General features: G+C 39.9%; 1 protein-coding gene across 1 annotated transcript in view; it reads right to left on the bottom strand.

Moving 5' to 3' along the window:
• The window catches only part of LOC126299569 (rab-like protein 6), a 177,977-nt gene that overhangs the window by 33,624 nt on the left and 118,760 nt on the right, over positions 1 to 25,593 (bottom strand). The window contains exon 9 of the mRNA XM_049991568.1: positions 15,259 to 15,643. Within this exon, the coding sequence (XP_049847525.1) occupies positions 15,259 to 15,643 (385 nt within the window). The remainder of the gene's footprint in view (positions 1 to 15,258; positions 15,644 to 25,593) is intronic.

Below are 25,593 nucleotides of genomic sequence, written 5' to 3'. Positions count from 1 at the left end.
TTTATGATTATATATCACACAAGTATAGCCTCACAGATTCAATAACAAAGCTTGGAGGGGCCTCCTTATCTAGATGATAATACTGTGAGAGAAATAATCGAAAAAAGTACTATACTATAATGATACACGAGTCACAAAACATATGAAATTTTGCCCTACATTTTCATTTTTTCTAATAGTTACTGATTTTTGGAAAGTTGCCACCTCAAGAAAATAAGAGATATTATTCTGAAACTATTTGGCAGAGTCTGAAGTGTGAACAAAAACTCTAAACCACTATTTTTTATAGAATGTGTGCCTTCTTAATCCTACCTTTTCATTCTTTCAAAACAAAAAACATGTTATGTTGCTCTGTTATAGTTGCAAAAAACAGTGACTGGAACTGCCATATGGAGAAGAGACAACTGTAATTAGGATAGCAGCTGAAACAACAACTAAATGTATGTGGTCCATACCATCCCACTGATACCAATATTTAGGGCCCCGATTTATGATATGTGACAGAAGAATTCCACTATTCCCTATGACATGACTTTCACTGTATACTAAAAGACTTCAGAGTTCAACATGACAGTTATAGAGTTAGACTATCTTGCTGTGGAACTCTACTGATCAATTTCAACGCTGCTTTACTAATAGAATGCTAATGTAATGCTGCATCCCTTGACATGGTCACAGTGTGCTTTCCTTATTTATGCATTGATCCAAAAGGCTGCAAGATCTGTACAGTACACGATCTAAATTTGCATTTTTGCTGTGCTGCCTAGTTTTCCATTAAGATAGAAAGGAATATTCCATCCCACATGAAACCTGTTGTCTCAATCAAAAATAAGTCAAGAACTTTAGACTGGATGGTTCAGTGTCATAACAGACCATGCTCTTGATACTGCGCTCCACAATGGACACACCTGTACAGAATCCGATTTAATCAGTGCAGAATTGCCTTCAATAGCTTCCATTAAATGCACATATAAACAAAAGTTTTGCATCACTCGTTTATTTCAAAATTAATGGCACAGAAAACAGAAACTGGCTCTGAAGCATGCATAAGTTTTCATCTGAAATGTGTCGAAAAAAAGAAACATTTGTGTAATGATAAAATCATCTGTTTCCCATAGGATGTTTTTCACAATACACCTGAGCAATGTCAATATGTGGTGGCATGTCCCCTTGCTCCAATACAGGCTTGAATACATCGTGCCATATCACTAATGAGACCCCTGGACCAAACTGTCCCACTTTACAGAGGCGATTCTTTGTAAATTGTGCAAAGTACATGGTCTTTATCAATGCCCAAAAACAGCTCATTTAAACTGACCCCACACATATTCAAATAGGTTCACGTCTGGGGAACTGGTAGTTCACTCCATTCTGCTGATCCTAGGATGCAAAAAGAACAATTCCATAAGAACAGCATGATGAGAATGAAAGTTAGCAATCATAAAGATGAAAAGATGAAACTGTCATTGAATTGTCAGCAATATGATCCCACTATTGGTTACAGACTATTGTCCCAGTACTGTAGAGTAGTGAGATTACTCTCAACCATGAGAATCATAAGGTGGCCCCATGTAATGATAACCGAACATCACTCCACCACTTATCCATAACCACCACCCGATGCCAATCCTGGGGTTGATTCTGCATGATTTCTTGTCTATCTGTAAGTGAGTCCATGGTGATGTGTTGCTTACCATTGTAGTTGAGAATGGAGATTTGTATTATGCAATTGCCTGGCTACAGTTTCATGCAATACCTGACACCAAATTCAGTCCAAGAACACTAAGCCCATACTTCCTTTGATTCAAAAGTCATAGGTATTGGTCATCCTGTGCCCCTGTGGATGAGGATGGCCTGTCCTGAACACTACCTGTCAACTGGAACCAATTCCATGTTTGCACCACATCACTTTGACTACAGTGCACTTGTCAAGCAACTTCCCTGGTTCTGCAGTTGACATGGTCATGCCGACCCAATCATTGGTCACGGCTGTCCTTCGTGGCATGATGGGTGTTCACTCTACTGTTCCTCAATGCATCCCTACTTGTTCTTTACTTTCAAATGGAATGCTGAAATTCATTAGAGTGTAGTGTTCTACCTTTAGTTAGTGTTTAAAGTAATTTTGTGTATGTTTACAAACAATGTCAGGGGTGACCTTCCAATCAGTACAGGAACAGTCAAAATAGCAACACACCTACATGACACATTTTGGTGGTGGAAAACTTATTTTGATGTGTGTATATTGTGGTTTTTGGCAGCTTTCTTGTACATGTGACCCGAAACTGGGAGTTGAGGATCAGCTGCGCTTGGGTGTCTAATCATGTAACTGCCCTTGAAAGTTATGACATAACTTAATCAAATAAAAAATAAAATAGGGGGGTGGGGGTTAAGCACAGCATATTGTGGATATCGTGAAAACAGAGTACAAAAAACTATTTCATACTTGACAACTTTGAGATTTTCTGCTGTTTCTATATTTTTCTGACTTCTGCATTAACATTTCATCAATCACATACAACATAAAATGAAAAATTTGTCCATTCACCAAAAGCAGCAAGCTCTTCCACTTCACCATACACAACACAGTGCACTGCCAACCAACTAATTATATATAACTATAATGTGGATGATCTAAATTTATGTTCAATGAAATGCATGACTTCTGTTTTCTACACAGTATATTTTCACTTCCCTTTGACAGTATTTCATTACTCGTACTAGCTTATAACTGTCCATAATTGAAGCTGACAAGATTCCCACTCATTCACATACTGAGCTCTTGCTCATATGTAGATTATTGTCACTTTGATTATTTCTGCTACATAGTTACATCTGCTGTTATGCATCCGAAAGGAGTTCCCTACTCTACATCCACACACATGCAGATTCACATGCAATTGTGCACACATACTGAACAGCATGTGTCCATTTACCCACCCTTGCAATATGCACTCCCACTTCTCATCCATATATAGCTGTGTCAGAACCACACATTTTAAGTTGTGAGGAAAGTGACCAATCCTGAAAGGCATGTTACACAGATGGTTCATTACAAGATAGTGTGTTGTAGCTTTCTTGAAATTGGCTCACATCCAAGTGAATCTTCATTTCCAATGATACAATAACTGATTCAATCTCCTGGCTGTTAATTTCCCTTAGGTGGATCTGAAATAAAGGTCTCAAAGAAATAGTTTTTAAGTACTTGTCTTTGCTAGCGACATTTCAGTTTATCATACCAACTAATGGCAGAGAATGGTTATTGAATATATGACACATTTTTGACACATGCCGTAGAATTATTTTTCTGCAGCAATGGTATCATAACTGTGGTACTCTATTGAGTCTTTAATATGTAACTAATATGAACTGGATCATTTTAATCTGGTCTGAACATGCCTTTATTCTCTTGACACAATAGTTGTTTTTATATTATAAAATTTCTTTATTCCTTTAATTATCTACAAACAATGCTTAGCAGCACATTTTTCAAATATTAATAAAAAGTAAGATGGTTTTTAATACTGAATACGCAGATTTCCTACCACATACATTTTGTAAGAACATTTTTCAGTGACCATGCTGTAGATTCCTTTATTTTACAAATTTACTGAGTGCATACATCAGACCTTTTATTCATTTTGATACCTTGCATATCTAGAATTTGGGATGCAGGATGTGAGAAATTGTTAATGATTTTTACCATGAAACTATCCACATTTAATGACAAGCCCACAGAAATACCACAAGGGATGTTCAATAAGAAATGAAACACTTTTTTTTCTTTTAGAAAATACACATTAACTTTGTTGTATTGAATTTTACACATTTATTCCTACTGGTTTCAATTTTTAACCATCATCGAGAGACTATACCAAACAGACAAATGAGTAATAAATGTTACTGTGGTTCTACAAGCATCCTTGATGCCCAGTCTCTGTATCTAAGTGGAATGAGTCACAATATTTCACTGATAACTATTAATGTGTATCATAATATGCCCTGTTTTATGGCATCATCTGTAGCATGATATTTCAAATATAAAAGTCGTGTTGTTTTTTGCTTCGTAAGTACATCTTTATGTATAATGTTCAGGCTTAATGACTACGGGATGTGTATTTTTGATCAGTAACATGTACTGTTTATTTCTGTTTGGTATAGTTCCAAATGATGATTGAAAACTGAAGCTAGTCAGACTAAATGTGTAAAATTCAATACAGTCAGGTTAACAGGCATTTCTAAAATATGTTCGTGCTGTAGACTGTTGCCTCAAAAATGTTTGGACATTTCTTTGTGGATGCAGGTAGGTTTTATTCTGGATTCCAATACACCAAATTATTCTCCACTGTTTTCACATCACCTCTGATCCGTACGATAGCCTTATGCCACCTTACTGGGAGGGACTGTACCTGTCAACATACGAGCCAACGTCTTGCTGCATGAATAACCTTCCCATGATACACATAATGCTTCCTGGGGAATGCATCGTTCATTGGGTCAAATAGATGGAAATCAGAAGGTGCGAGATCTGGGCTTGGATGAGTAACAGTCCAATGACATTTTGTGAATTCCTCTCAGTGCACAGACTTGTGTGAGGCCTTGTGATGATGTCATGGAGGAGGAGAAGTTAGCATTTTTGTGCCAACACACATGCTGAAGTCATTTCTTCAACTTCCTGAGGTTAGCACAACACACCTCAAGAGGTGATCATTGCAAACAAAACAAGCCCTTCAGAATACCAGAAGACCACCGCCATGACTTTACTGGCTGAGGGTGCAGCTTTTAACTTTTTCTTCAGGGGAGAGGTCATGTGGTGCCACACCAAGGATTGCTGTTTTCTCTCCGTTTTGAAGTTATGAACCCTTATTTCACAGCCTGTGATGATGTTTGACAAAAAATTGTTGTCATCGGCCTCTTAACATGCAAGCAATTCTGCGAGAATGGTCCTTTTTGCTCTTTATGCTCTTCTGTTAGGCAGCAAGGAACCCAGCAGGCACACCTCTGAGCAGCCCATCTGGTGGACAACTGTGTCAGCACTACTGACAGAAATGTCCAGTTGTGCACCAAGGTGTTTGATTGTTATTTGTTGATCACTTTGAATGAGAGTGTCCACACATTCCAAGACTGCAGGAGTTACAGCTGTGTGCAGCTGGCCAGTATGAAGGAGATCGGACAGGACTGCGCAAAATTGTTGCGATTATGACAAACATCTGGCCGAACGACTCACTGTGTTTTGTTCACTGCCAGGTCTCTGCAGACATTCTGCAAGTGCCAATGAAAATATGTGATGCCCTGGTTTTCCAATAAAAGAAACTCAATGACAGCTCTCTGCTTGGACTACACCTCTGTTACAGATGCAATTTTGAAGGCCACATATAGTACCACCACCTATTGGAACTAACTTCATGAAATTATAGGGGCTGAAGCAAGAATATTCCACGATATCCCACTACAAATTCCGCATTTTACCAACTGAAAAAAAAAAAGTGTTGCATTACTTATTGTATATATAGCTTTGAAGCTACTTCTAGCACCTCAGTTGGAAAATGAGCAATCTTAGTCAGATCTTACAAATCTAAGAGATAATCTGACACTTTTTATCTTCAGAAGTGCATGCTACCTTAATGATGAAGTCTCCACATAGCTACTATTATTTGAGATTCTTATAAACCCAGCCTAATACTATTTCAGTTACAAAACCTCCTACATACGAAACTGGAAAAAATTAATGCACCACAATTGAGAGACTACGAACATAAAAATTTTGGCACAACATTCACACAATCTTTAAGCACAAAATTTCAAGAAGACTTTTATTTAAATGTGACACTATCGCTCATGTAAAAGTATAGCCCTATATAATGGTATGGGTTTCTTGGAGGGGAAAAAAACTAATCTGAACTGTATCTAATAAACAGGCAAGATACATAGTCTATATCTCAACATTATTTCTGTGATTTAGTTGATATTATGATTAGAGAATCAAACTAGGTCACTTATTCAACTTGAGTAATTCCCTAAAAGTATTTCTACTGTCCAAGTTATTTTTATTAAGGAGGGATGCCTTCCATTAGACCCAGTAGGCCTCCAGTTGTAGAGCAGAGTGGATTGCAGTAGCTCTCAGTTTGACCACATATTGCATAAATCATTAGGTTTAGTAGTATTCATACGTGCTTCTGAACAGAAATACACAATACCTGTTTCTTTAACAGTGTTTAGCAGGATTATTTATTTTGTGTAAAAGGTTGTGTATTTTGCTGTCACTTGTGTCCACTCAGCTACTGTTTTACCATAGTTTTCCACTGCTGCAATCGTTAAGTCTGGCTTTATTTACTTAATTCTGTGAGCTTTTCAAACAATAAATATTCTTTAGAGCTCCAGCAGAGCAGGGTAGAAAGCAGCAGCTCTCAGTCTAAACACATATTCTATATATTACCTTTAGTTGAGTAGTACTCTTACTTACTAGGATGAATACAGAATGTACATGCAGTGAGTGGACACAAGAGGAGCTGGTCACAGACAGTGAACAGCTGAAAATGCTGTTGGCCATAGTCAGCCATCACAGGCTGCTGCCTCACGGTGTAGCACTGGCGGGAAACTGGCATGTCGCATGGGACACCTCAGGTGTCGTTTGTTTTCCCCATGGGCTATGCTGCCGAGGCACCTTCCATTGCACTTGACATGGGGAACTGTGCTCACCACAAAATGAGTGGCAATATGAGTCACATTCACATCACTTGAGGCAGACAGTGAATGTGGGGACTGACTGGTTGGCTGGCGTCATTCAGTCACCCTATGAGTCAACAGGTGGCCACTCTTCCAGCAGGATCCAAGCAGGCACACAGGGGGACAGGTTTGCTAGTTATTGGGAATTCCAATGTTACATGCACTATGGAGCCCCTTAGGGAAATAGCATTCAGGGCTGAAAAGGAGTCCAATGTGTGTTCAGTACGTCTGCTGGGGAGCCTCATCCAAGATGTGAAGGAGGCCTTGCCTGCAGCTACTGAAGGTGGTGGTGATTAATTATTTAGGGTACTAAATGGTGAGGTCATCAGCACCCTTGCTTGAAATAATTGCAAAGGAGGATGGTGAACATCTATTAAAAAATAACAAATTTTAAAACCAAGTTGTATCCTCACATGATTATTGAAAACACAGTTCTGACATTGTGAGAATTGTAAAAGAACAATCATACATTTGGAAAAATACAACAGAATAACTAGATTTATCTTTTGATATTAAGCAAGGATAAAATATCAGTACATACATAGTTAAAAAGAGGACAGATGACTATGGCTAAGTGACTACTTAGAAATAATTGGTGACTGAGCCACTCTGCAACACATTAAAACTCACACCCAATATTGTGGGAGAAGTCCTGACATCACACAAAATCTTAAAACAGAAACTACACTCACTGTAATACCAGTTAAGATAACACACACATCTGTGTTCAGGTCATGATTATAAAACACACTCAATTAAAATATTTTGTATCGACACACTGGGGGTGGAAGAGAAAGCCCTGCATCAATGGGCAGTGTCCCACTCCAAGCTTGCCCTCGAGTTGTCATATAAAACACACTCAATTAAAATATGTCATATCGACAGCTGTGTTCACATCTGTGACATATTGGGGCTACTTGGGACAAGATAAAGCCAGGTTTCAATTGACAAAGTCCTGCTTTAACCCTTTTAAGACCTACTTCTTCAGCTCATTGTTGTCTGAGGGTCATAAGCCATGTTTGCACTGATAGTTTCACTGAAAACAGCTTATTACTCCTCACTTCCAGCCACTGAGCCTCCCCACTAACACGTGGTCTTCTGGGTCACAAATATGGCAATAGCCTGCAGGGGGACTGAACAGCAAGCAGAAGATGGAAGGTAGCAAGCCTCCTTGGCAACAGCAGTGAGTTCATTTCCCCTGACCCCTATGTGCCCTGGAACCCAGCAGAAAATTATTTTTGTACCTTGTTGCTGCAGAAGGCAGAGAGTATCCTGCATTTCTTGCACCATCTGATTTGCTGGGTACATATGACCAATAGCAAGTAGGGCACTTTGGGAGTCTAAGCACATAAGGAATTTATTGCCACAATACCATCTCATCTGCTCTAGTGCCCTCTGGACAGGACAGCAAACAATTCTGCATAATAAACTGAAAACTGTTTTGGGGACACTGTCAGGGAACACGATGGAGCAACCAATACAGATCCCCCTGCTTAGGCCCGTCTGTGTAAGCACTAATAAATCCAGTTGGTGGTTTAAAATGTCGTTAAATTTAATTTTAATAATATATTCTGGGGTACAATTATTCCTGTATCCAGTCAATTTAAAAAGTAACCTAAGCCTCATCAGCAGCCAGGGGTATCCCATATTCCACTCCCAGCTTTGGACCCCAGTACACTTCACCTGTGGTAACCGAAGGCTCTACTTCGCACTGATACCAAATGGTTTAATTTGCCCGTGGACAGTTACAGAACAGATGTTCTAGTGGCGGCTGTGCAACGGAGATGAATGCTGATGATTAGGGAATGGAAAGAGCCCCTATATGATTGGGTACCACAAGGAGAAAATTTTGAATAAACAGTGGAGGCTTACCCCTTGGCACACAACCTGGACTTGTGCAACAAGTCGCTGTTGACTGCCTAATACCTTGATGGTGAATTGTGTCCAGCATTTTCAGGTATGAAGGCATTGCTCATCCACAAATCTAGCAACCATATTCAAGCAGGGGTCACACAAATGCTTTACAAAGTCAGAATTGACGTACTCTGTTGACTAGCTATCACTAACGCATCTAAAGATTTTATAATTAAATTTTCCTCAGGACATTTAAGTCTCATCTTTATCTACAATAATGTTGGAACCTGAATAAATGAATTAAAATTTGTGTCACAGCTGGGTTTAAGTCCCACCTGATTTGCTGAGTACATATGACCAATAGCAAGTAGGGCACTTTGGGAATCTGAGATGGTGAGGAATTTATTGCCATAATCCGGCCGTGGCACAAATTTTAATTCATTTATTCAGCTTCCATCATTATCGTATTTAATGATGGTCAAAGCCCTGAGGGATCTTATCTTCAGTTCTTTAAGATGGAGCAGACATGTCAGACTCTCATCGAAAGTGAGACCCAGATATTTCATCTTTTACTTAAAAGAGAGAATGGTATCACCCAGTTTTAAAACAGGTGAATTAAAAAAAGCGGGAGCATTCAAAATCAACACACATACAGCTTTCTCCAAAGAGAATTTAAAACCTAATATGTTTGACCATTCTTCCAGCTACCTGATCATCAAGTGTAACTGACGATTAGCCATTGCAAGTTCGGTGGTGGCACAGCAGATGGAGAAGTCATCCACAAATAAAACAACACTGTGCAGGATGCCTTGTGCATGTAATAGTGTTGATTGAAATGGTGAACGCTACTACACCTAAAACACTTCCTCGAGGGACGCCGTTGCCCTGCTTAAAATGGCCAGATAGGGTATTCAGACAGGACATTACCAATCTTGTACCAAAAATAAATATTTGATAGGAATGGCTGTATGAATGTGGAGAGATGTCCAAAGAAACACTGCTTGCAAAGCTACAACAAAATATTATGCCTCCAGTTAATATCATAGACTTTTCCCAAATCAAAGAGTACACCGAAAAGGTGTTGGTAATGTACGAAAGCCTGTTGAATTGTTACTTCGAGCAGGATCAGGTTATTGAGACTGGAATTATACCTCTTGAACGCGCGCTGGGAACGAATGAGAAGTGAACTGGTTTCGAGAATCCACACTAGTCATTGGTTGACCATATATTCCACTGTCTTTCCTATGCAGCTTGTGAGGCTGACAGTATAACTACTGGGGTTAGTCCAATCCTTCACTGGTTTTAAAATTGTGATTGAACCCGATTCTTTCCACAAGTTGGGAAAGTCTCCTGTCATCCAGATTTCATTAAAGAGTTGGGTTCAACTGTTTCAACATGCTGTACATTATCAGGTCATGACTGGGCACACTATGATGAGCAGAATCCAACTCCCAAACAGAGAAAGGTTAGTTGTATTCTTCAACTTTGGTGGAACGAAAATCAAAACCAACCCTTTCCTGCATCTCCCAATAATGACGGGAAGCTGGATTCTGGCTAACTCAGCTGTAATGGTCTTGTACAGTTCAGCTATAACATGAGCAATGTCTCTCAGTGATGTTAAGAGGCACCCCTGATGTAATGCAGATGCTATTGGCAGTTGTGAGTTCCACATGGAAATTCTCCCAATGGCTTCTCATGCTCTGCTTGTGGGTGTAGACCTACTGATGATATTCAGGAACTCTTGCTTACTCTCTCAAATTATTTACTATTATGATGCTCAACACAGAAATCAGCAATAGTTCGCATAGAGTGACCCAGGTAACTGTTATGACACTTGCAAGGAATATTACAAATCCCCTGGTACTCTCTGGATAAGATTATCTTTAACAGGACGCAACACTTCTTTAATTTTTTTTAGGTGGCCAGTCCAATTCTTCGCCTGGTTAAGACTCTACCTATTTTAGTTACTATTGTACTGTAGAATGGAAGCTGCACTATGTGTGGGTCCTAATGGCTTCACTGAATGGCTTTGTGTGTGTGTCTCAGTTTCCTTGACAGTGTTGAAGTAATATCACAGACAGAATGCTTGTTCCTTTTGAAATAGTTAACCTCAGATACAAGGTGCTTCTTGTCTAAAATAATCTTGGCTCTAGCTATTTGGGTGCTTAGCATAGCGCTCTTCTGAGATGGATCATGAAAGCTACATCCACGGAGGTATGCCTGTGTGCATTGGTTTTCAATAGACAGAATGGCTGTATTGTCACTCTGCTTTTTGTTCGACCAATACATCTAAGAAAGGCAACTTCCTGTCCCCCTCCATTTCTGCTGTAGATATGTTAAGACATATAATGTTCATATGGTCAATGAACTGCTTCATCGACATATCTGAAGAAACAGGCTGAATGGGTGAGAGCACTATTCAATGCTCATACTTCAAAATCCTCCATGAAAAAAATTATCTACGATAGGCGAAAGGGGTGAATGTGTGGTTGTTTCATCAGTCATTTCATAATCATTTCCACAGTCTGCCAAACTGCAGAGAAATCTTCACGATAGTCCCTTTACATGTGTTACTGTAAGACCAATTTCTTGCTGTTTAAGGTCATGATACACAATATATGGGCATGTACAGTCACTGTAACGCACTGGACTTATGTTTGGGAGGACAACGGTTCAAACCCCATCCGGCCATCTTGATTTATGTCTTCTGTGATTTCCCTGAATCTCTTCAGGCAAATGCCGGGATGGTTCCTTTGAAAGGACATGGTCGATTTCCTTCCCTAATCCAATAGGACTGATGACCTTGCTGTACGGTCCCCTCACCCAAATCAACCACCCAACCAGTCACTGTAACACAGAGGACTTTCAAACTTTTAAGTGAAAGATGAACTGCTTTTTCATCTAATGCATTTGCCTCTTCTTTCAGTGATGATGATCTCATTGACAGAAACTGGCATACAGTAAAGATTTATTTATACAGTTTATGGTTAAACATGCAGTTCTTTAAGTCTAAATATGGGTCTACAGTGGTCTACTATACACTGAGGTGACATAAGTCATAGGATACCTCCTAATATCATGTTTGACATCCTTTTGCCTCGTGCAATGCAACTCGACTTGTCATGGACTCAACAAGTCTTTGAAAGACCCCCACAGAACTAATGAGCTATGCAGGATTTTGTGCATGAACTGACCATGTCCCAAACATGTTCATGGGAGTCATGTTGGGTAATCTGGGTGGCCAAAACATTTGTTCGAATTGTCCAGAATGTTCTTCAAACCAGTCATAAACAGCAGTGGCCCTGTGAAGTGGTGCACCGTCATCCATAAAAGATCCATCATTGTTTAAGAACAAGAAGTCCATGAATGGTTGCAAATGGTCACCAAGTAGCCATACATAACCATTTCAAGTAAATGATCGATTCAGTTGGACAACAGAACCCAGTCCATTCCAAGTAAACACAGCACACACCATTATGAAGTCACCACCAGCTTGCTTAGTGCCTTGTTGACAACTTGGGTCCATCCCTTCATGGGGTCTGCACCACACTCCTACCATTTAATCAGCTCTTACCAACTGAAATAGGGACTCATCTGACTACACCACAGTTTTCCACTCATCACGGATCCAACTGATTGGTCACAAGCCCCAGAAAGATGCAGCAGGTGATGTTACGCTGTTAGCAAAGGCACTTGCGTCAGCTGTTTGATTGATTTGAAGCAGTGTTGCTTATCTGTTGGTATTGAAAATTCTACGCAAATGCTGCTGATCTCGGTTGTTAAGTGAAGGGCATCAGCCACTGCATTGTTTGTGGTGAGAGGTAATGCCTGAAATTGGTATTATTGGCACACTCTTGACACTGTGGATCTTGCAATATTGAATTCCCTAACGATTTATGAAACGGAATGTTCTGTGTGTCCAGCTACAACTACCATTCCACATTCAAAGCCTGTTTTAATTCCCCTTGTGTGGCCATAATCACAGTAGAAACCTTTTCACATGAATTACCTGAGTAGAAATGACAGCTCTGCCAATGTACTACCCCTTTATACCTTGTGTATGGGGTACTACCACCATTTGTATGTGCAAATATCATTATCCTGTGACTTTTGTCACCTTAGTGTAGATGCCTATACTTCGATTAAATACTTTGCCACCTTGTATGAAGAGGAGAGCTGATAAAACAGTTGGTTTCAGTGGTATGCCATCTTTCTGTACATTGGCATGCAAAACATAAGGACAAAAGTAGCTTTCACATGACATGTTACTGGGAAGTATTAAAGCTTGACGAAACTTGGACAAAAAAAAAAAAAAAAAAAAAAAAAAAAAAAAAAAAAAAAAAAAAAACTGCTACAGTATAATACAGAAGACAACTGAAAGAAGTACACAGTGTATGAACAGAAATGACAGATTTATTCAAAGACAATTCTTACACTGAAGTCAGTGGGTTTATGATGGTCCCCTGGACATTACAAAAGGCAGCATATGGTTCTTAACAGTGTTCCACTTGTGCACCTGTGCATTTGACAATTGTTGCATGGTCGCTGGTGCATATGGGTGTGCTGCAAAACATCTCCCCATCGCACCCAACACATGCTCAAAGGGCTTAAGTTGAAGGAATGGACACGCGAAGCCATTCACCGAATATCCTCTTGTTTCAAAAGCTCCTCCAGCTGTGCTGTTTGATGCAGTCTTGCATTATTATCCATAAAAATAAATCAGGGTTGAATACACCCCTGAGAAGATGCAGAAGGGGGAGGAGTACAGTGACGTGTGTTCCTCCGTTCATTGACCAGTGAGTGCACCATGTTCAAAGACTTGAAGGTCAGTAAGCGAATGCAACATTATTGCTCACCATGAAAACAATCATGTTCGACAACGTTCCTGGGTGCATTGTGTGTTCCCATCTCTCGCCATATGAGAGTGCATCCAAAATCACTAGTCAAGCCACATATGCTCTCATCCGAGAAGAGCATGTGACCCCACTTCTTGTAGATCGAGTCTGTATGCTCTAAGCATCATTGCAAATGGAGCTGCAGATGTGCGGGTATCAACAGAAAACAATGTACTGGTCCTTGGGCAAAAAGACAACTCCCATGCAGTTGCCATATCACTGTGAAGTGTGAGATTGCATGGCTTCTAGTTCTGTTAAATGTGTTGCAATTGCATGCAGAGTTTGGCAGGGGTCCCTTCTTGCCTGTTGCACAATGTAGTAGTTATCTTCATCTGCTGATGTAGTTGGCCGTTATCAGCCACCTACCCTTCTTCGGTCAGCAGTGACTGTGGTTTGGAATGGTTCCCATGCATGTGAAACAATGCTGTGAGCAATACGAAACTTCTGGGCAACACTCATCACACTTTGCTCTCCTTCCAATTTCCATGATTCTTCCCTATGTGGAGTCATCCAGATGTTGTCTCCAGGTCACCACAGTACATCATAACTGCTTGCTGACTGACACACACATTGCCTTTTCCCATTCCTTCAACCACCTCATCCTGCACGACTACCCCTATCTGGTACTATAGTCATGGTGACCTAATGCAATGTGATATTCTGCTTTTTCTGCATGACTCCGAGACTTCTGCCAACAAGTTCCTGTACTTATACTCATTTCTATTGCATTATTAATATATTATATTATCTATCTCATCCTTAAGTTTTGCAGAGTAAGTTATTTAAGGCAGACTCTACAAATCGTATTCTTCACAAATTTGTCACAGGAGCCAGAGTTCATCCATCTTCCAGCTAAGTGACATTGTAGGATACCATTAGAGAATCTGATGGCCTTCATCAATGTTGTCAGGGATAAGAGGGTGTCACCTCAGCATGCACCATGTACGTGATGTAATTCAGCCAATCAGATGTCATTCTATGAACACAGATATGGGAGCCTCACCAGTTTCATAACAGTCAGACTTATCTCCTTGATGATGATAATGGAGGCAATTATCTAAAGCTCAGAGTTTTATCTGAATTTGATGCAGCAAGATGAAATGCAAACTTTTTATCCAAGGGCTCTATTGCAAAAAAACCTTCTAGCCATTTTGCAGGGGTTGTTTTTGCCCCTAATATTTTTATCACACTTTCCACTATTTTTTTGAGAAACATAAGTATTCATAATCACAAAGGAAATTAAAGAATATATGCATGATAAAACAGTTGTCAAAATACAAAGTTTTTTTCTGAAAGTGTCTCAGTAAGATGTTCTAGAACAAAAACCAGACATTATTCTTAAGATATGCTTCTGTATTATGAAAATATTATCCTTGTAAGTCATTAAAATCTCCCCGTAATCCTCTCCTAAAAAAAAGAGCAATTGTAAAGGTGGATAATAAACTAACTCCATCACTTGTTTACATCTAAGCTAACGGTTCTCCAATCATGGTTGCGCTCTATGTATAATACGAAGCATGTGGTACAGAAAAAAACTTAAAATCAACAAAGAAACTCATCAGTATTGGAGTCATACTGTGTGTCTGTTTTACACTGTAGTAAAGACTGATACAGACATATCTGCACTGCACACCAACATGCAATCAAGTAACCACAAACATGTAAAATCTATAGCAATAAATGTTGATTATCGGCCATTTCTTTCTAAATTTTCTATTTACTATTCCTACTTGATCACGTAACCCTTGATCTAGAGGCCAAAAAGAGTTGAATACATAACACCAACCTTAACTTTCTCTTTTCTGTGGTCCTTCATAGTGACAGGACTGGATGCTGTGGAGCTGTCAGGTGTCTGTAAAGGTCCTAGCAAATGTAAATTTATATTTGAATAAGTATTAGAATTGATCTTCCAGTTCTGAGCACCCAGGCCAAATTCATCTTTGCTTTCTTGCATACTTTGCGACTTCTTCTCAATGTTTAAAAGCGAATCAAACTTTTCTGACATAATGTTGAATTCTGTGTTATCCATTGGGTCCTGCTTGTCACTGTATAATTTATTGGAGGAAATTATATAATGATCATCTTTTGCATTAAAGCTGTTGGTCACCTCATCTTCTGGGTCAAGTTCATCTTGAAACCTTGTGACAAGAGGATTTGTATTGTCCACATCACTGTAAATCAAGCAAAAAGACACACAAAAATTAAATTAAATTAGTACATATAAAATTTGTGCACATTTTTAATAACTATAATAATTATTTTTTAAAATAAAATGGTAGTGGTAATTGCTCCTCAGCTACTGGGCTTTCATCATTCATCAGAGCTCACAGATATTCTCTCTTCTGTCAATCTATAGTGTCCAAGATGAGGCAGCTAAGGTGGCAGCAGAAGATGAAAGAGGCCATAGGCATGGAGCAGGAGAGGTAGTGATAAGAATATGAAGACACAGTTCCTGAGAGAAGATGAGGAGGAGGAGAATTAGAATTACAAAGGGTGGAGGGGGAGAGAGGGGGAGGGAGAGAGGGGGAGGGAGAAGAGAAGGGAAGGGGAGAGAGGGGGAGGGAGAAGAGAGGGGAGGGGGAAAGAGGGGTAGGGAGAAGAGAGAGAGGGGAGAGAGGGGTAGGGAGAAGAGAGAGAGGGGAGGGGGAAAGAGGGGTAGGGAGAAGAGAGGGGTAGGGAGAAGAGAGGGGTAGGGAGGAGAGAGGGGGAGGGAGGAGAGAGGGGGAGGGAGGAGAGAGGGGGAGGGAGGAGAGAGGGGGCGGGAGGAGAGAGGGGGAGGGAGGAGAGAGGGGGAGGGAGGAGAGAGGGGGAGGGAGGAGAGAGGGTTAGGGAGGAGAGAGGGGGAGGGAGGAGAGAGGGGTAGGGAGGAGAGAGGGGTAGGGAGGAGAGAGGGGGAAGGAGAGAGGGGGAGGGAGGAGAGAGGGGGAGGGAGGAGAGAGGGGGAGGGAGGTGAGAGGGTGAGGGAGAAGAGAGGGGAGGGAGAAGAGAGGGGGGAGAGAGGAGGGAGGGAGAGAGGGGGCGATAGAGAGGGTGAGGGGGCCAGGCGCAGGGTCAGGGTGGAAGGGTGGGAGAGGGGTAGAGTTTGAGGGGGAGAGGGGGAGAGGGGGGAGAGAGGGAGGTGGGGAGGGGGAGGGGGAGGGGGAGGGGGAGGGGGGAGGGGGGAGAGGGGAGGGGGGAGTGGGTAGTGGGGAGGGGGAGGGGGAGGGGGGAGGGGGTGGGGGTAGGGCGAGGGGGGAGGGGGGAGGGGGAGGGGGAGAGGGGGAGACGGGGAGAGGGGGAGAGGGGGAGGGGGGAGGGGGGGAGGGGGAGAGGGAATCTGGGAAGGTGGGGAGGTGGGGAGCTACTGAGAGAGGTATGAAAGAGGTGGGGAGTGGTAAAAAATGACAGAAGTACAAGACTCCTATATGCTTCTAGGTAAGGATGGATAATTCAATTGCCCATGAATATACGAGAGTAAGTCAATTATTACCCCCAATTTACTTATATTTTTGTTTATTTTGGTAGTAGTGTCATTTTAAGTTGACGAAATATGCATTGTTTATTTGTTGTTATATCTTTGCAATTTTCAAGCTGCTAGGTTAGTTTTGTTATCACTGACATGCTGTTAATCATGGCTGCTTTGCTGTCTATTTGCACCAGAGAAGAGCAATGTTCCATGATCCATTTTTTGTGGTTGGAAGGTGTATCAGGTGTAAATTCATCGAAGACTTTTGGTACAGTACGGGAACAATGTTTTGCCCCAACAGAGTGTCTACAAATGGATTGAAAAATTACAAAATGGTCGCACAAGTGTTATGCGCAATGAAGGAGCCGGACGACAGTTTACCATCACAAATGAAGAAACCACTGAGCATTCATGTGAAGTGATTCTCTTAGACGGACAATTAACTATTGACGAAGTGGCACATCGTCTGCAAATTAGTCACGGTTCTGCAAGTTTGTGCAAGATGGGTCCCAAAACAACTCACATAGTTGCATAAATAAATGCGCTTGGACATCTGCAATAAACATTTGGATCGCTATGGTAACGAAGGGAACAACTTCTTAGACAGGATCATTACTGGTGACAAAACATGGATCCATTATTACGAGCCGGAGAGTAAACGGCAGAGTATGGAATGGAAACATCCAAATACACCATGCAAGAAAAGTTCAAGACCCACCCATCCACAGGTAAAATGATGCTTACGGATTTTTGGGATGCACAAGGACCAGTACTGGAACATTATGGGGAAAGGAGCACAACAATAAACAGTGTACATTACAGTGAGATGCTTACTGCCAGGCAAAAGATTGCAATTCGAAGCAAACACTGAGGATTGCTGACAAAAAGTGTTGTGTTGTTGCATGACAATGCTCGTCTGCATAATGCTCGTCTGCCCACACTGCTGAAACACTCCAGAAACTCAAATTTGAAGTACTGGATCATCCACCATATAGTCCCGATATTGCCCCTTCTGACTATCACTTGTTTGGTCCACTCAAACAGGCATTAAGGGGGCATCAATTTGCCTCAGACAAAGCAGTGAAAGAAGTGGTGCATTCCTGGCTCACAGCTCAACCGAGAACCTTCTTTTATGAGGGAATCAGGAAGCTTGTACACTGATGTATCAAGTGCGTTGAAACACAAGAAGACTATGTCGAAAAATGATGTTCTTGTAAGTTTCCTATTTGATTACAATAAAATTTTATAACTACTTTGTGGATAATAATTGACTTACCCTTGTAAATTTTTCTGTGCATTAGCCTTCCATATCCTGAGATAAAGAAATAACATGCCAGTCTTTGTTCATAAAGTGCCAGGACTATAAAATCAGAATCAATGATGAGATCTTTACAATCTGGGTTAATGGTCCAAAAATACTTCCTTGTTCTTCCAGAAACTTATCACCTATTTCAAAATTTCCCAAGTCTCTTCCAGTAAGTGAACTATCTTCTATCTTAACTCACCACAAACAGATTTTCCATGGTGTATCGTTACACACATCTAACACCTCCCACCCATTTGCTAAGAAATCAAAAGCAAATGCAACAACTAAACAAAATACTCTGATCAGGGTTCAACTACTTTTTGTCATGCCCTAACATGACGAATGTTGTTGTTGTTGTTGTTGTTGTTGTTGTATTTAGTCCGAAAACTGGTTTGATGCAGCTCTCCATGCTACCCTATTCAGTGCAAGCCTCTTCACTTCCAAGTAACGGCTGCAACCTATATCTTAATGAATCTGCTTATTGTATTCATCTCATTGTCTCTCTCTATGATTTTTATCCCCCACAGTTCCCTCCAGTACTAAATTGGTGATCCCGTGATGTCTCAGAATGTGTACTATCAGTTGATCCCTTCTTTTAGACAAGTTGTGTCACAAATTTCCTGTCAACCCAAACTATTCAGTACTTCCTCATAAGTTACACGATCAATCCTTCTAATATTCAGCATTCTTCTGTAGTACCACATTTCAAAAGCTTTTATTCTCTTTTTATTTAAACTGATCATCATCCATGGTTCATTTTCGTACATGGCTACACTCCATACAAATACCTTCAGACGACCCTTCCCAATACTTGAATCTATATTCGATGTTCTCTTCTTCAGAAATGCTTTTCTTGCCATGGCCAGTCTACATTTGATATCCTCTCTACTTCGGCCATCAACAGTTATTTTGCTGCTGAAATAGCAAAATCCATTTACTACTTTAAGTGTCTCATTTCCAAATCTGTTTCCCTTAGCATCATCTGGTTTAATTTTACTAAACTCCATTACCCTTGATTTGCATTTGTTGATGTTCATCCTATATCCTCCTTTCAAAATTATGTACATTCCTTTCAACTACTCTTCCAAGTCCTTTGCTATCTCTGACAATTAGAATGTCATGGGCAAACCCCAAAATTTTTCTATCTTCTCCCAGAACTTTAATTCCTACTCGAAATTTTTCTTTGGTTTGCTTTACTGCTTTTTCAATGTACAGATTGAACAACATTGGGGATAGGCTACAGCCCTATCTCACTTCCTTCTCAACTACTGCTTCACTTTCAATGCCCCTTGACTCTTATTACCGCCATCTGGTTTCTGTACAGGTTGTAAACAGCAATTTGCTCCTTGTATTTTACCCCTGCTACTCTCAGAATTTAAAAGAGAGTATTCCGGTCAATACTGTCAAAAGCTTTCTCTAAGTCTACAAATGCTATAAATGTAACCTATCTTGTAAGATAAGTCATTGTGACAGTATTGGCTCACATGTTCCAATATTTCTCTAGGATCCAAACTGATGTGTTCTGTGGTCTGCTTTTACAAGTCTCGCCATTCTTCTGTAAACAATTTGTGTTAATATCCTGCAATCATGACTTATTAAACTGATAGTTTGGTAATTTTCACAACTTTCAGCAACTACTTTCTTTGGAATCGCAATCACCGCATTCTTCTTGAAGTTTTTTTTATTTTATTTTTCTTACACATCAAGTACTGTAGGACCAAATTGAGGAGCAAATCTCTGAGGTCATGGAATGTGTCAGTACATGAAATTACAACATAAAAGTAGTAACAGATAGAAATAAAATGTTTATGAATCCAAAAAATGTCAATCCATATATTTAAGTAAATGCAATCAACAATACAACAAAAATCGGCTTAAATTTCCAAGGGACTCCATGACATAATAGAAGGAGTGACCCATGAAGAAACTCTTCTGTTTCAATTTGTAAGTGCATGGATTACTGCTAAGGTTTTTGAATTCGAGTGGTAGCCTATTGAAAATGGATGCAGCAATATACTGCACACCTTTAGGAAGTCTGATCCAAATGCAGGTTTGATTTCTGCTGAGTATTAACCAAGTGAAAGCTGCTTATTCTTTGGACTAAGCTAATACTGTTAACAAGAAATGACAGTAAGGAATATATATATTGAGAGGCTAATGTCAAAATACCCAGACTCGTGAACTGGGGTTGATAAGATGTTTGTGGACTTACAGCACTTATTGCCCGAACCGCCTGTTTCTGAGGCAAAAATATCCTTTTAGTATGGGAAGAATTATCCCAAAATATAACAACATATGACATAAGCGAATGAAAATAAACAAAGTATACTAATTTTCATGTCGAACAAACACTCACTTCAGATACCGTTCAAATAGTAAAAATGGCAGTATTAAGTCTTTGAACAAGATCCTGAATGTGGGCTTTCCACGACAGCTTACTATCTATCTGAACACCTAGAAATCTGAACTGTCCAGTTTCACTAATCATATGCCCATTCTGTGAAATCAAAACGCCAGGTTTTGTTGAATACTGTGTTAGAAATTGTAAAAACTTAGTCTTACTATGATTTAGCATTAGTTTATTTTCTACAAGTCATGAACTTAGGTCATGTACTGCACTATTTAAAAACGAGCCAATGTTGCACACAACATCCTTTACTACCAAGCTAGTGTCATCAGCAAACAGAAATATTCAGGATTTACAGGTAATACTAGAGGGCATATAATTTATATAAATAAGGAACAGGAGTGGCCCCAACACTGATCCCTGGGGCACCTTCCACTTAACCGTACCCCACTCAGACCCCACATCGCAGTCATTATCAACATTGTGAATAATGTTATTAGTTATTTTGCCTGTCTCATACATCTTACACACAAGATGGAAGAGTTTTGTCATGTCTTGCTGTCCCAAGGATATCAACAGTTCTGACGGAATGTCGTCTACTCCCAGGGCCTTGTTTCGACTTATCTCTTTCAGAGCACTGTCAAATTCTTCTTGCAGTATCATATCTCCCAACTCTTCTTCATCTACACCCACTTGCCTTTCTATAATATTGCTTTCAATTTCATCTCCCTTGTATAGACACTCTAGAAACTCCTTCCACCTTTCCGCGTTCCCTTCTTTGCTGAGGACTGGTTTACCATCTCAGCTCTTGATATTCACACAGCTGCTTCTCTTTTATCTAAAGGCCTCTTTAATTTTTCTGTAATTGGTATCTATCTTTCCCCTAGTGAAATATGCTTCTAAATCCTTACATCTGTCCTCTAGCCATTCCTGATTAGCAAATTTTGCTCTTCCTGTCAATCACATTTTTTAGATGTTTGTATCCCCTATCAGTTGCTACATTTTTAAAATTTCTCTTTTCATCAATTGTATTATCCAAGGATTCTTTCCAGGACTTGGCTTTTTATTGATTTGGTCCTCTGTTGCCTTTACTATTTCATCTGTTAAAGCTACTCATTCGTCTTATACTGTATTCCTTTCCCCTGTTCTAGTGAACTGTTGCATAGTGCTCCCTCTGAAGCTCTCAACAACCCCTGGTTCTTTCAACTTATCAAGGTCCCATCTCCTTAACTTCCTATCTTTCCTCAATTTCTTCAGTTTTAATCTACAGTTCATAGCCAATAACTTACAGTTCATAACCAATAAATTGTACCCAAAGTCTACATTTGCCTACAGAATTGTCTCACAATTTAAAACCTGGTTCCTAAATCTCTGTCTAACCATCATATAATCACTCAGAAACCTTCCGGCATCTACTGCTCTCTTCCACGTACACAACTTTCTTTTGTGATTATTAAACCAAGTGTTAGTAAAAATTAAATTACACTCTGTGGAAAAAAAGTCTACCAGGTCTACCAGACAGCTTCCTCTTTCATCCGTTTTCCCTGGTCCATATTCACATACTCTTTTTCCTTATCTTCCGTTTTCTACTATCGAATTTCATCCCCCCATTATAATTAAATTTTCATCTTCTTTAACTATCTGAATAGTTTATTTTACCTCATCATACATTTCTTCCATGTACTACTGTGGTAGATGTGGGCTTTGTGTCAATCTTGGCTATGATAATGCAATCACTATGCTGTTCATAGTAGCTTATCCAAATTCCTATTTTCTTATTCATTATTAAACCCACTCCTACCTTACCCTTATTTAGCTTTATATGTATAACCCTGCATTCACCTAACTAGAAGTCCTGTTCTTACTGCCACAGAACACAAGGAATATTCTATCCAAAAATCCTTCCTACGCCTCACTCAAAGTAGCATTATGATACTCACTCAAGATCTATAACTTCCCTGTCAGTTTACATTTCACTCAAACTATCAAGTTCATAGGTCATATAATCAAATCTATTTGAAAGATCTGGATGTAATATTTCTGCCACACATCCATCCACTACCTCCTGTTGCAGTCTTTGCACTGGTATATACTTTATTTCCCCAACTATAAGACAACCCTGAATATAAGTTGATCCCATTTTTTAAGGAACTCCTTGAGAAATTTTTACCTTTAACATATCCTGCCTAATAAAAATTACACATTGTTTTAGAAATACAAAGTGGCTATGTAAAAAAGTTAATATTACATTTATTATAAACTTATGCATTTATTGATTCTCCACATTGCCCATATGGCCTAGCAAATGGACATAATGTTTCCTTAGATTGATTATATGATGTTGATATGCAAGTAGCTTTTCATCAAATGCCACAGGCAGTAGCTGAGCTAGCATTGTTCTTTGTTGTAATGTAAGCCTTGCCCCCTTCATCAGCCTTACTTGCTGCGACACATACAGTTGGAAAATTCCTCTTTATCTCCAGTACCTTCATTTGGCTAATTTCTCTGGCAGTCAGTAAGTCTTCATTGAATTTTTCTTGCATACACTGAACAGTCTGCTGCGCCAACAGATAAAACCTTCCCTGATTCGGTCACCTGAAAATTTGGCACACAGAACTAGCAATTTTTAATTTATTCTTCATCTGATGCCACCTACAAATATTTTCTTCTGTGACACTGAAGTTCCTTTCTGCAACACATCTGTTTGTGATCTCTGCTTTATGAATCACCATTAACTTAAAATTAGTGTTGTATGCCCACATGAATCAACTGTGAACCATGAAAACACAGAATAATGTTTCTCAACAGGTGCAGCTCTAATTTGCATCTATTATTGATTGCTACAATTTACAGTTCTTGCAGCACTGATAATATAGGCAAATTGAATGGTCCTCTTGGCTCCCTACAGCCGAATTTGGATTAACTTTGTAGCTAACCTTCAAAATCAACAATGCTGCAGAACAGTGGCACCTTTAGTGTAGTTTTTATGAACATATACCATACTGAAACTACAGTTCACCTGAATCCATTATTAGTTGAAATTTAATTGACTTTAAAATTGGACAAATACTCAATAATGGTGCACTTCTCCAGTTCTGCAGTTGTTTGGCTGCCTGGTTCAAGTCTTTCTTTTTGGGTGCTAGTTCAGTGACTTACCCCCAGTACACTTGAAACATGGCACAACAAATAAACATGCACCTCAACAATGGCACAATGTCTTCTAAACAAAGTCATAAATACCAGTCACTAATAATGTAATGCAAGTAATCTGCATTGAACACATGTCAGCATGGATTTCTTACTGTGAACTACCTAGGTATTTTAAATTATTAATTTTTCTTGCATACACTTATTAATAGCCAAAGACCCATCTGTGGACCTACAATAATGTAGTTATGTTCATGCAACACATTAAATTCTATGTAAATACAGAATGCAAGTTCAAAAGTTTTAACAAAGTAGATACTGTAAGCATGTCGCACGATAAAACAAAATCAAACAATCTGTTTGTGATATTAGTAATGTGACACATTTTTGCAATTTGAAAATGCTTTGAGTATATTCAGTCACTGTGGATGACCAATGTAAGTAATGGAAAAATTCATTATACTAACAAAATGTATCATTATTGTTCAAAAGATGAAACACTGACAGTATATAAAGACAAAAGCATCAATATGGCGATTACTGACAATATTTTGTGTGTGTGTGTGTGTGTGTGTGTGTGTGTGTGTGTGTGTGTGTGTGTATCACTAAAAATTCAGTTCATTGTGGAACACTGAGAATGAAGGCATGCAGTCAGCTGTCAGACTGTGCAATCTGCATGGAGCAAATTGGCAGCAACACGTTGTTCTCTCTCTCTCTCTCTCTCTCTCTCTCTCTCTCTCTCTCTCCCCCCTCCCTCTCTCCTCCCCCTTTTGCTGGGTATTCAATGCCTATTTACCTTCTAAACAGGATTTTTCATAAACATATTACTATTTCATTCACTGGTTTGGACAATGAAGTTTACGAGGTGGTTAATTTAAACACGATGTAAGTATAGTGAGGAACACAATTAAACAGTATTCTACTTTCACCAGCAGCAGCAGCAACAACAACAAGAGTGACAAGAGACAATGAGATAAAAAAAGGAAATCAGGAAATAAATCTCGAACCAGTAAAATACACAAATCAAAAAAAAGTTTTGCATCACCTCCCTTCCGAGAGTTCCGGAACCTGTACAGAAAACTGGAATAAAGATGAACATAAGCATAATTTCTGCCCTTTTTATTGCTCATGAAAACCACACATTGCATGTCATACCACCATACAGCAAGACCTTCAGAGGTGGTGGTCTAGATTGCTGTACACACCGGTACCTCTAATACCTAGTAGCACGTCCTCTTGCATTGATGCATGCCTGTATTCATCATGGAATACTATCTACAAGTCCATCAAGGCACTGTTGGTCCAGATTGTCCCACTCCTCAACGGCGATTCAGTGTAGAGCCCTCACAGTGGTTGGTGGGTCACATCGTCCGTAATCAGCTCTTTTCAATCTATCCCAGGCTTGTTCGATTGGGTTCATGTCTGGAGAACATGCTGGCCACTCTAATCGAGTGATGATGTTATCTTGAAGAAAGTCACTCACTAGATGTGCACAATGGGGGTGCGAATTGTCATCCATGAAGCTGAATGCCTCGCTAATATGCTGCCGATATGGTTGCACTATCAGTCAGATGATGGCATTCATGTACCATACAGCCATTACGGCACCTTCCATGACCACCAGTGGTGTATGTCGGTCCCACATAATGCCATCGGAAAACAGCAGGGAACCTCCACCTTGCTGCACTCACTGGACAGTGCATCTAAGGTGTTCAGCCTGACCGGGTTGCCTCCAAACACGTCTCCGATGATTGTCTGGCTGAAGGCATATGTGACACTCATTGGTGAAGAGAAAATGATGCCAATCCTGAGTGGTCCATTCGGCATGTTGTTGGGCCCACCTGTACTGCACTGCAATCGAACTGCAGTACTGACC

This window comes from Schistocerca gregaria, chromosome X (assembly GCF_023897955.1).
Source record: "Schistocerca gregaria isolate iqSchGreg1 chromosome X, iqSchGreg1.2, whole genome shotgun sequence".
Classification (NCBI taxonomy): domain Eukaryota; kingdom Metazoa; phylum Arthropoda; class Insecta; order Orthoptera; family Acrididae; genus Schistocerca; species Schistocerca gregaria.
The sequence above is the reverse complement of the archived record's forward strand: the minus strand, read 5'-3'. Positions and strand labels throughout refer to the sequence as shown.